Source organism: Puma concolor, chromosome B2, assembly GCF_028749965.1.
Source record: "Puma concolor isolate L17-30 chromosome B2, mPumCon1.1.hap2, whole genome shotgun sequence".
Lineage (NCBI taxonomy): Eukaryota > Metazoa > Chordata > Mammalia > Carnivora > Felidae > Puma > Puma concolor.
In genome coordinates, this window is record NC_141671.1 from 11,899,671 (window position 1) to 11,912,047 (window position 12,377).

The following is a 12,377-nucleotide window of genomic DNA, read 5'->3' on the forward strand; positions in this document are numbered from 1 at the left end:
GAGAATCACAAGTGGGCTTCACACTGTCAGTGCAGAGCCTGATGCACGGCTCGAACTCACGAACTATGAGATTGTGACCTGAATCGAAACCAAGAGGTGGAAGCCTAACCGACTGAGCCATCCAGGCACTCCCACAGTTTTAGGTTTTAATTTAGGCTTCTGATTTATTTTGAGTTAACTTTTGTATATGGTATGTATCATGTCATGAGGGATCAAGATTCATTTTTTTTTTAACATAACGAATGTCCAATTTTTTTAGTAGCATTTGTTGAAAAGGTTGTGCTTTCTACATTGCATTGCCTTTGCATCTTTGTTGAAAATCATTTGACCATATATGTGGTTCTATTTCTTGACTTGCTATTATTTTCCATTTCTATGTATCCTTTGGCCAACTCTACATTCTTTTGATTACTATAGTTTATACTAAGTGTTGAAATCGGTAATGTGAGTCCTCCAACTTTGTTCTTTTTCAAGCTTGTTTTGACTTTCCTAAGTCATTTACTTTTTCATAATTTTAGAATCATGTTACCAGTTTTTACAATCTATTGGAATTTTGATTAGAATTGCATTGAGTCTGAAGGTCAATTTAGGGAGAAGAATATACATCTTAATAAAATTGAATCTCCCAGTCCTTGAACACAGTATGTCTCTCTATTTAAGTTTCTGAAATTTCTTTCATCTGTGTTTTGTAGTATTCATCACACAGACCTTGCACATATTTTGTTAGATTTATACCTAAGTATTTCTTGTTATTTGGTGTTAATTAAGAATAAATGGCTGTGGGGCACCTGGGTGGCTCAGTCAGTTGAGCGTCCGACTTCGGCTCAGGTCATGGTCTCACGGTTTGTGGTTCGAGCCCCACATCAGGCTCTGTGCTGACAGCTCAGAGCCTGGAGTCTGCTTCGGATTCTGTGTCTTCCCCTCTCCCTCTCTGCCCCACCCCCACTCATGCTCTGTCTCTCAAGAATGAATAAACATTAAAAAAAAAATAGCTCCAATAGTCTGTTCCATAAATTGAATACATAGTCAGAATACCTTCCAGCAAAGAAAATTTCAGGCTCATTTAACTTCCTTGGTGAATTCTACCAAACATTTAAGAAAGAAAGAATACCAATCTTATGCATATGTTTTTGTATAATAGGAGGGTACACTTTCCAACATATTATGGGGCCAGTATTACCCTGATACTGAAACCAACCAAAGGCATTACAAGAAAGCCACAAACTAATATTTCTTAGGCATTACAGACCCAAACCTTCTCTATAAATATTTGTAAAGAGAATCTGACATATATAAAAAGGCTACTATTTCATAATCAAGTAGGGTTTATCTTGGGAATGCAAGGTTAGTTCAACATTTGAAAATTAACGTGAGCTACCATTTAAACAAACTAAAGAATAGAAACTGTATGATTATCTCCATAGATGCATAAAACACATTTGACAAAATTCAGCATCCTTTCATAATAAAAATTTCCTGTAGCCTGAGGAATAAATGGGGATCTTCTCAACCTGATAAATGGTATCTACAGAAAATCTTTAGCTAACATCATACTGATGGTGAGAAACAGAGTACTGTTCTCCTAAGGCCAGGAAGAGAACAAGGCTGTCTGCTAGCATTGCTGCTGTGTAGTGCTGTACTGCAGGGCCTACCCACTGCACAAAGGAAGAAAGTGTTACTCCTATTCATAGACAACATGCTTATCCACATAGGAAGGCCTAAGAAATACAAAAAAATTATCAGAACTTAATGAGTTCAGCAAGATTACAGAATACAAGGTCATTATGCAAAATCAGTTGTATTTACATATAAGCAAAGAACAGTTGTAAATTGATAATAAATTTAAGGTGAATCCCACCATCCTGTATTTTATCCTATGAGTTCTTTGAAGCCCATAAGAAATTGTTTTGTCTATATGGTGTTGTGCTTACATTTACAGATTTTGACATTTCAAAGATGGAGGAGTAATTATACTTTCAGTAAGTAGACTCTTGGAGAGGGGAATCTGTGAAGATGAGTCTATGACAAACATAGAAATGGCATAGAAACAAGTATATTTTAAGACTGTCTTGTCTTTAGTTTCTTGTTTTCCTAATTAAAGGATGGTTTCATGTATGTAGTTAACAGTAATTATGAGTTTTATTTCTGAGTGTGTTCATGAAGGGCAGTATTTTGTTATTTAAGAAAATGTTAACTAGATGTTGGAGTTACACAGGGAGCTTTTTCTAAAGCTTAAACTGGATCGTATTCTTTAAAAAATTTTTAAAGTTAAAATAATAGTTCAGCCTGTTAGTAGATAAGATGATGCAAGCCTGTGATTCATAGAATAGTCCAAGTCTCAGTATATTCTTGCTTTTCTTCATTTCTTTCTTACATTGAATCCTGTACTTTTTAATGGTGAATTGTGACATACCCTTAGAATCTGTCTCATTACAGGCTTCCAAGTGTTTATCGCTGACGTTTGGGACAAAGCTAATAATTCCTTTCCTAGAGTATTAGAGCGGGGAGGTATATTAAAGATTCTGTAATTCAATTCCATTTTGTTGATTAGCAAACTAAAGCCCTGAGTGGTCAGTGGCCAGTAGAATCCAGTGACAGGACAGACTATCAGATTTTCCTAGAGAATTCTAATGTTGCCTCATGTTTGCCCAAGCCTCTGGCTTGAACAACAATTCTTAATGGGCATCAAGTTCTTAATAAAACTAATGGAGAATCATGCAGCTACTCTGGAAATGTTATCATTGTTTGGTATCGGACAGAGAAACATTTAAAGTAGTTATGGTTCAAGTTTTCAGATATTGTGAGCTATTTGTAGAGATTGGGTTGTGTTTCGATTGTGATACTATCTTTATATTAAGCATTACCAAACTTGCTTTGTGGTAGTCATTTGGTTATTGGAATGTTGTAATGTATTTTTGAGAAAAGGAACTGTTTTAGTTGGAATTTGTAAACATTGCTTATGTATTAAAGGGTACTTGTCTATTCTTTATAAGGTTTTTTCCTTAACTTCAATTTTAATAAAGTTAAAAGGTTATTAAGAAATAGCCTGAGTATTTAAAAATTTTTCTTATTTCAAAATTTGAGAAATTAGTTTAAAAATGCTAATTTCCTTTACAATAGAGCCTACAGTCTCTTCATTTAGTTATATTGGAATTTAATTAGTACCCAGAATAACTAATATTTTAATATAGTTCTCATTTATTTAGTTCTTTGATTTACTTATGTTTATTTTTTGTTGGATTACAGTTGACGCACGATGTTACATCAGCTCTAGGTGTACGACGTAGTGACGACATAGTGACTCAACAAGAAGTGTTCTTTGATTTAAGTATCAGGGATAAATGGATCAAAGTAATGCCAGAACTTTATACCAGTGATCTCCCTTTTCCCATTTAACATAGTTGCAGATCTTCAGTGCGGTGTGTGCTTTCTTGTTTCTGATTGTAAAAGTAACTGGCTTTTCAGTAAAAGGTATAAAGAAGAAAAGTTGAACTTAGGCATAATGACACCATCCAGAGATAAATTCCTGTTAGGACATTAATCCTATTTCTCTTTGGATATCTGTTCTGTTTTGTAAATACTTTTATTTCCTGAAATCTGTGCTTTAGAGTTTATGGTCCAAAACAGTAATGCAACGTTTACTTCATAGGCACCCGTCAGAAGGCAGATGAAAGCTAAGCAGCTGAGTGCACAGTCCTATGGTGTGACCAGTTCCACAGCTCGGCGGATATTGCAAACTTTAGAGAAGATGTCAAGCCCTCTCGCGGTAAATTTTTAGAATCACAAGTACATGTAGGTATATAACAACATTTGACTTTTGTGAAAAATTTTAATTTTGGTATTGTTTCAACATTAACAGGATGCAAAAAGAATCCCGTCTGTTGTTTCTTCTCCCCTGAATTCTGTAAGTTGACTTATAAACCTTTTATAAGAGATTACATTTTTATATATTGGTGATGAAAGTCCTGTTTTTCTCAATTTCCAGTCTATTCTAATGGCATTTTACTTTTTCAGTCTCTTGATAGGAGTGGAATAGATACAACCTCAGACTTTCAGGCCAAAAGGGAAAGGGTAAAACTTTTGCCTTTATTTACTTAAAGTTTCAGCAGTTTTATTGTATTTATTTTTTAGTTAGTAAATATATAAATTGAATTTGATAGTCATTAGGGGACACGTTTGAAAGATAAGATTTGTTTCCTTGGACATTGTGGCGGCTTGTGAGGGCCTGCCTTAGCACAACGCTATATATGTAGTAAGTGCTCAGTACTTTTTGGTTATTTGCCATTTCCATCTTCAGCGTCTTGGTAGTCTATGAGTGACTCAGACTTTTTGATAAATAAAAATAGGAGTGGACAATGCTTGATATGTTTAGTAATTATAGAAGTTCAGTGAACTAAACCCTCATTGAGCATAATCCTCTTTTAAACTTTCCTCATTAACATGTCAAATCTGTTGTGTGTAATAGAATTTCATTAGTCAAAATAGTGTTCCAAGATACTGGAACTAATAAAAAGTATAACTTAGATTCTAATTTCTTGATGACCCTCTCAGTGTATTCTATTTGGTTAAAATTAGTTTTGGAGGTTACTGTGGAAAAATTAAAATGCTTGATAGAGTTAAAGAGGTATATTTTTTGTAAGTTATACTTGTGGCTAGTTAAGTATCCTTCAGGAGAAGCAGAGTCCCAGATCCTTACTTGTGAAAGCTTTTACTACAACACCAGTTTCCCTCAGAAGTCACTGATTAAAATTATCATAATTTTCTGAATTCATTGTGAGAACTGTGTGTGAGATACTGGTAAATTATAATTATTTTTACTAAAATTCTGCAGAGAAGAAGGCTAAAATTGAGAGTTTGGGGAGGGATAGTGTTACTTCATAACACTATCTAGAATTAACTAGATGTTTGTGATCAGGCAAGAGAGAATCCATTATCAGCCATGGCGATGGGATTAATTTATGGCATTGGCTGCTTTTCTCACACTCCTGTTTTATATTAGATTGTTTAAAAAGTAAATTAAAAAATTGTACCATAATACAAGTTCTCATTGATAAAAGTCTTTATTAATGTTTAAGTGTAGTATCAATACAGTTTTATTAATGGCTGTGAAGATATATAAAGGCCAGAATACAATATTGTAGTTCATGTTTCACAGATGTAACCGTCTACAGAATAGACTGTCATTGAGTTATAAGATCACAGTTGTGATGAGGATTTAGGGAAGAGCTAGTATGCAGGAGCTTTGCCTTGGAAACCAATGTTGTTCACAGCTGCTGCTAAGAGAAAGGACTGTATTCATTGTATTACAGTCTTTGGACAGAGTACAAGTTCTTGGCTTTATGGTCCTTTTTCACCAACAGGACTTTTACTGTGTTTCCGTGTTGCAAAAGACAGTTGACAAAACACTTGTGTGCTCAGATGATAATGCCAGTTTATTTTAGGATTTGGAATTCTTTTTTTTTTTTTTTTTAAGTTTATTTAGAGAGTGCGCACATAAGCACATGCGTGCGCGTGTGTGAAGGAGGGTCAGAGAGAGAGAGAGAGAATCCCAAGCAGGCTCTGCACTGTCAGCCCAGAGCCCCACGCAGGGCTTCATCTCACAAAATGTGAGCTCATGACCTGAGCTGAAATCAAGAGTTGGCTGCTTAACTAACTGTGCCACCCAGGTGCCCCTAGGATTTCAAATTCTTAACACAGTTTTACTAATAAATTTTAAGACTTTTAGTTTGGTTTTTTTAAATAACAATAGGGGAAAATTAACTTGGAGAGAGGTTTGCTCACAATTTTAGCAATTATTTTCATAGCTAGTTTAAAAATAATCTTATTTCCAGCTGAAGGATATCTAGAGAGTAATTTGGGGAAAATGTGGCAAAATCAGTTTTAGTTTCTGTATTTGAAATTCAACATGTGAAAACTTAGATTTGTAGAACAGTTTTGAATATAGTTTCCATTTTTCTGCTTATATGAAAAGTCATTAAGTGTAGAAAAAAATAGTCTGAAGCTATTTGGAATTTTATTATATACAGGTTTACATATAAACCTATTACTATTCTATTACTATCCATTTTTCCTTTTAGTATTTGTTTGCATATACTGGATATTTCTCTAGGCATTTTCATGGTCTCTAGCTCACATTAGCTATTGCCAGATAACATTTAGATATGTGTCACCAATATATATGAAAAAAGTTTTTTCTATGATTTCTGATTACCTATAAGGTGGATTCTCAGTATCCCCCCGTTCAGAGACTCATGACCCCGAAGCCGGTTTCCATAGCAACAAATAGAACTGTTTATTTTAAACCGTCTCTGACCCCATCTGGTGAATTAAGGAAGACTACTCAAAGAATAGATAAAAAGCACAATGTGAGTATGTGTTTATTTTCACTATTCTTTTTTTTTTTTTTAAACATTTATATGTTGGAGAGAGACACGGTGTGAGTGGGGGAGGGGCAGAAAGAGAGGGAGACACAGAATCCGAAGCAGGCTCCAGGCTCCCAGCTGTCAGCACAGAGACCGATGTGGGGCTCGAACCCACAGACCACGAGATCATGACCTGAGCTGAAGTTGGACTCTCAACCGACTGAGCCACCCAGGCGCCCCTATTTTCACTATTCTTTGGATATTGATCAAAATGAGTAAGAATAAATAATATACGAGTAGTCCACCATTGCAGTCTAGCAACTAGGTAATACATAAAGTTTGTGTATTAGTGATGGTTATGAGTTGGTGTGCCTTTCAAATGGCTGGCACTGTGATCAAATCGTAAATTAGTATTTACTACTAAGTAACACTAGTATGTACTCATGGTTTAGATGAAATAATTTTGCCAGACTTGCTTTATTGGTGTGTTTTGTTTGTGTTGTTGTTGAACCATTTGAAAATAAAATTTTGTATAACACATCTGTTCATCCCTAAGTACTTTGGCATGCATTTCCTAATTACTTCTATATTACCACATCCAAAGAAATTAATGTAATACTGTGTAATATCTAGTCCACATTCCAGTGTTGTTTACAGCTCCTTTTTTGAATCAGAATCCAAGCAAATATCACACATTGCTTTGCGTTTTCTCTTTCTGACCTCAAACCTTGACCCTTACCACATTGTTTTTTGTTTTTTTTTTTTAAAACAACTGCTTTATTGAGATGCAATTCACATACCTAATTGAAGACTACAGTGGAACAGTGATTTTTAGCATATTCACAGGGTTGTTTGGTCATTACCACTGTTAACTCTAGAACATTTTTATAACCATCCCAACCACCCAAAATCTCATTCCCACCCCTCCTTCTCCAGCCTTAAGCAACCACTGATGTGTCTCTATAGATTTGCTTGTACTGGGCATTTCCTTTAAATGGAATCATAGAGTATGGTTTTTAGTGTCTAGTTTATGTCACTCAGCATGTTTTCGAGGTTCATCCGTGTTGTAGTGCACATCAGAACGTTACTCCTTTTTGTGTGGCTGAATATTTCATTGTTTGGATATGCTAGATTTTGTTTATCCTTTCATCAGTTGAGGGAAATTTGGGTTGCTTTTACTTTTTGATTGTAATGAATAATACCGCTTTCAACTTTGGTGTACAGGTGTTTTGTAGGCATATGTTGCGGTGTTTCTGGGGTCTGTACCTAGGAGTGGAATTGCTAGGCACATTGGTTTTTGAAGAGACCAGGCCAGTTGTCTTAAAATGTCACCATGTTCTGGGGTTGTCTGTTTTCTTGTGTTGTTTAGCTAAAGTGTATTTTTTGTATTTATTGTATTTACATGGTATCTTATGCATTGCTTGTGCATTTACTTATATTTAATCTCATCTGATCTTCATAATCTAATTTATTAAAAATTTTCAAGCTAAAGTTGACAGAATAGTAGTGTTTAGCCATTACTCCTTGTTTCACCGAATCATTAACATTTTGTCATACTTGCTTTATTAAAATTTTAAAAATATTTCACATATAATTTTGGATTCATAGACTTTGCAAGAACAGTTTAAAAAAAAATTTTTTTTTTTTTCCCAACGTTTATTTATTTTTGGGACAGAGAGAGACAGAGCATGAACGGGGGAGGGGCAGAGAGAGAGGGAGACACAGAATCGGAAACAGGCTCCAGGCTCCGAGCCATCAGCCCAGAGCCTGACGCGGGGCTCGAACTCACAGACCGCGAGATCGTGACCTGGCTGAAGTCGGACGCTTAACCGACTGCGCCACCCAGGCGCCCCTGCAAGAACAGTTTTAAAACTTCACAATATACTGTGTCCTAATTTTACTGTGTGTTTCCTACAAACAGGGAATTCCTTTAATGTAATAATTGCAGAATAATTATCAAAAGCAGAAACTTAACATTATACAATTCTGTGATCTGATCTATAGATTTTATTTTGATGCTGCCAGTTACCCCAAAAGAAAAAAATTCAAGATTATGTATTGCATTTTTTAGTTTTCTTGTCCCTTCATCTCCTTTAGTCTAGAACAGTTCCTTAGGGTTTTTGTTTGTTTTTGTATTTCCTAACATTGAGATTTCTAAAGTGCAAGTAAGTTACTGTGTAGAATGTCCTGCAGTTTGGGAATGTCTGATGTTTCCTCATGATTAGATTCTAATTATGTGCTTTTGGTAATTAAGGTGGCAGCGGTAAGATTTTTTCACTGCGAAGTGATGATTTTGTCTTTTGTAATTAATAAATATCTGGTGGGTAGATAACCGAGAGGATAAATATCCTCTCAGTAGTTAGTATTATTGGTGATTTTTGCCTAAACCTGTTTGTAGATTGCCAGTGGGTGGTTTTCTAATTCCACCTATCTTTCAACATTAGTTGACCTCCTACTGGAGGAAAAGTTTTCTTTAATCTCATTTACATACCTATCTTTGAATGTGTTTTTAAAGTCAACTTTAATTCTCACATTCTGTAGTTTATAATCCTTTATTGGCATTATTTTGATGTTCATGTTCTATCATTTGGCCTTTGAACTGGCTCCTGTGTCCTTTTAATATTTCCTCTCAGTTTTTTGTTTTTGGTTTTTCTCCCCCCTCAGTTTTTGAACATTTAGTTGCTTTTGATGTAAAAGAATCTAGGCTCGTCCTGTAAGTTTCTGGTCTCGGCCCTGTGATTTGCTAGTTCTCCAAGGAGCCATGATATTCTTTTAATGGAAGAACTTAAATTAGAGGGATGCATTTCCCAAAGAAGATCCTTGTAAATTTGCTTACACCTTTAATAGGCCAGAATGAGAGAAGAGTAAAAGTATTTTTGTGGTCTATAAGTGTATTAATTTTGTGTACTACTATTTTATTGAAAGGGCAGTGTGCTCAGTGACATTTTATGTGTATAGTCATGTTGTAATTTAGTTGCTGTTCAGAAACAGGGTATAAGTTGGAAGTTTTAGGATTCACTCACTAAAAACCCATCAAATTCCTGATTTCAAATATTAAAATGGATTGACAGAAGGGAAGTATTAAGAAAATGAAAACAAATAAGCAGGCATGTAAATCTGGTGTGCTCATCTTATTCTAGACTGGATATGAGAACCCTGTGACACCAGGACAAAACAGAGAACAACGAGAAAGGTAATGCGTCTTCATAGTTAAGCTTCTTTATATGTCATTTGTAAGGTCTGTGTTTGACTTATGTATGTTTTTTTGAAGATTAAGAAGGTTAAAAAACAAACGTTATACACACACACACAAATCTGTCCGCATTTATTTTTTTTTTCATTAATTTTTTTTTTAACGTTTGTTATTTTTGAGAGACAGAGAGCAAGCAGGGGAGGGGCAGAGAAAGAGGGAGACACAGAATCAGAAGCAGGCTCCAGGCTCTGAGGTGTCAGCACAGAGCCCGACGTGGGGCTCGAACTCAAGAACCACGAGATCATGACCTGAGCTGAAGTTGGCCGCGTAACTGACTGAGCCACGAAGGCACCCCTCTGTCTGCTTTTAAAATCACATTCAGTTGTATATTTATTTTCTTGTTAGCAGTTCTGATTTTTAGGTGTTCAGTTAGTTAACAAGTTATGGACCAGAGTAATATATCATTTGTTTTAATTTTCTTTTTCTTTGCCTAGTGGCTTTTCTTACCCAAATTTCAGTATGTCTGCAGCCAATGGTTTATCTTCTGGAGTAGGTAGTGGAGGCGGCAAGATGAGACGAGAGAGAACACGCTTTGTTGCATCTAAACCTCCAGAGGAAGAGGTAGGTTATATGCTTATATTCTTGAGGTTTATTAAAAGCTTTGGTGTAGTGGTGGTGAGGGGAGTTCTGGAAGGGTGGGTCTTGGGGGAGACCCAGCACAGGAATGAATAATCTGCCACTGAAATAGTCCCTTCCAAGTGAGTGTGCATGCGTGTGTGTGTGTTCAGTTAGCGGGCTTTTTGAACCACCTTCACTGTGATGGCACGGAAAACCTAACCTGGTGTTTTATGGGTACCATTAAAAAGCCATAATTCCTTTCAGTAAGAGAATTACAACTGAAATTCTTCGACCTTTGGAATGTTACTGTTTGGTTGGGTTTTGTCTGTTTCTGAAACTTACATAAATGGATTAATACTGTTACATGTTCTTCTCATTTGCCATTTTTTTCCTATGATTTGTGAAATTTGTGGGTGTTGTAAAAGATATTGCCAGGTTGTTTAATTTCACTGTTATAGATTTATCCAGTATGAAAATATACCACAGTCCACTCTGTACATCCTAATACATGCTGAAGTCCGTATTTATGCACTTCTGCCTCAGCACATACAAGCAGTACTTTCTCTAGGCTGTTTATCTGGGAATGGAGTTGCTGGATTATCGGGGAGGATCCACATCTTCAAACATAGTAAATGTTGCCTTATTGCTCTGAAGGCAGTTTGAATACCGTAGGGTGGATCTGCTTTATCTTTAGAGTACTTGATTTTATTTATTTATTTATTTTTACGTTTTTGCCAAGATGATATGTGTGAAGTGTTATGCCTTTGGAGTTTTATTTAGCATTTCGTGTTTACTAGGGAGGGAGACCTCTTTTTGTGAGTTTCTTGTCATTTAGGGTTTTCTTCCTTTATCCATTTTTTCATTGGATTATTTCTTTTATTAGGAAGAGTTCCTTATATTCTGAACCGGAAAGTTTGGAAATGATAAGGACTAATCAAAGATTGGTTAAATTAGCCTTTATTTCTATAGGCTGCTCTGTTTGTTTCCTAACTACTTCTGGGTTGAATGCAGGCCTTCTTCCATTCTTTTCACAGGTGAATTTCATCCTAACTGAATCATTTAAGTTTTGATACCTAATACTTTCATTTGTTTTTTGTTTCTTTTCTTTTTTTTTTTTAAGTTTCTTTTTATTTTGAGAGAGCAAGCGGTGGGGGGGGGGGGGGGGGTAAGGGGGGTGCAGAGAGAAGGAGAGCGAAAATCCCAAACAGGCTTTGAGCTATCAGCACAGAGCACAAGGCAGAGCTCGAACTCACGAACCATGAGATCATGACATGAGCTGAAATCAAGAGTTGGACACTTAACCAACTGAGCCGCCCAAGCACCCTTGTTGTTTGTTTCCAATTAAAATTTCATTTGTGACTTCTTCATTGATGCATGAGTTTTATTTTTTTAGGAGTTTTTAGATTTTTAAACAGGAGATCTTCTGTAACAGTTTCTGTTGACTATAAAATCATGTGTTAATTGAAATTATAAGAGTTAGTATTAATTTCCTTCTTGTCTCTTGATATGCTTTCCAAGTCTATGCAGAGTAGGCAGTCTTTCTTTTCCATTTCCTTTATCTCCTCTTTTACTGTTTAGCAGTTTTGTAGTTGTGCCTCTCTGACTCACCGGAACCATGACTGCTTTGGCAGCTTGGACGTTCTGCCTCTGAGCCTCGCTTGTGATATATGACATTATGCTGGGGTCTTGGCTCAGTACTGGTCTTGAGGTTTTGTCTTTTTCTGGGGTTCTACTTGTTCTGCTGCAGTGTTGTGAAAGGAAGGAATGTATTAATGTATTCTATCTACCGTCTTGAAAGAAAAAGTCTTGAATGCCATTCGTGATTCAGCTCATAAAATTTTGTAGTTTTCTTAAGCAAACCAATTTTCTATTGTTATAAAAGCTCTTTATTTAGACATGATTAAATTACCTTTAAGAAATGGGTTATTTTGGGGCACCTGGGTGACTCAGTCGGTTAAGCGTCCAACTTGGGCTTGGGTTATGATCTCACAGTTTGTGGGTTCGAGCCCTGCATAGGGCTCTGTGCTAATAGCTCAGAGCCTGGAGCCTGCTTTGGATTCTGTGTCTCCCTCTCTCTCTGCTCCAACCCCACTCGTGCTCTGTCTGTCTCTCTCTCAAAAATAAAAAAATTAAAAAAAAAAACATTAAAAAAATGAGTTATTTGTCTTGCTTTGTATACATAAGGAAATTACTATGTGATTAGT

At 35.9% G+C, this 12,377-nt stretch overlaps 1 protein-coding gene across 7 annotated transcripts in view; it reads left to right on the forward strand.

The window, feature by feature from the left end:
• The window catches only part of NUP153 (nucleoporin 153), an 88,837-nt gene that overhangs the window by 40,391 nt on the left and 36,069 nt on the right, over nt 1-12,377 (forward strand). For 6 of the 7 annotated variants that reach the window (XM_086706181.1, XM_086706182.1, XM_086706186.1 and 3 more), the window contains 6 exons: nt 3,650-3,766; nt 3,860-3,904; nt 4,015-4,071; nt 6,219-6,365; nt 9,503-9,555; nt 10,050-10,176. In XM_086706181.1, coding sequence (XP_086562307.1) covers nt 3,650-3,766; nt 3,860-3,904; nt 4,015-4,071; nt 6,219-6,365; nt 9,503-9,555; nt 10,050-10,176 — 546 coding nt within the window. The remainder of the gene's footprint in view (nt 1-3,649; nt 3,767-3,859; nt 3,905-4,014; nt 4,072-6,218; nt 6,366-9,502; nt 9,556-10,049; nt 10,177-12,377) is intronic. The other variant, XM_086706183.1, reaches the window with a different exon arrangement.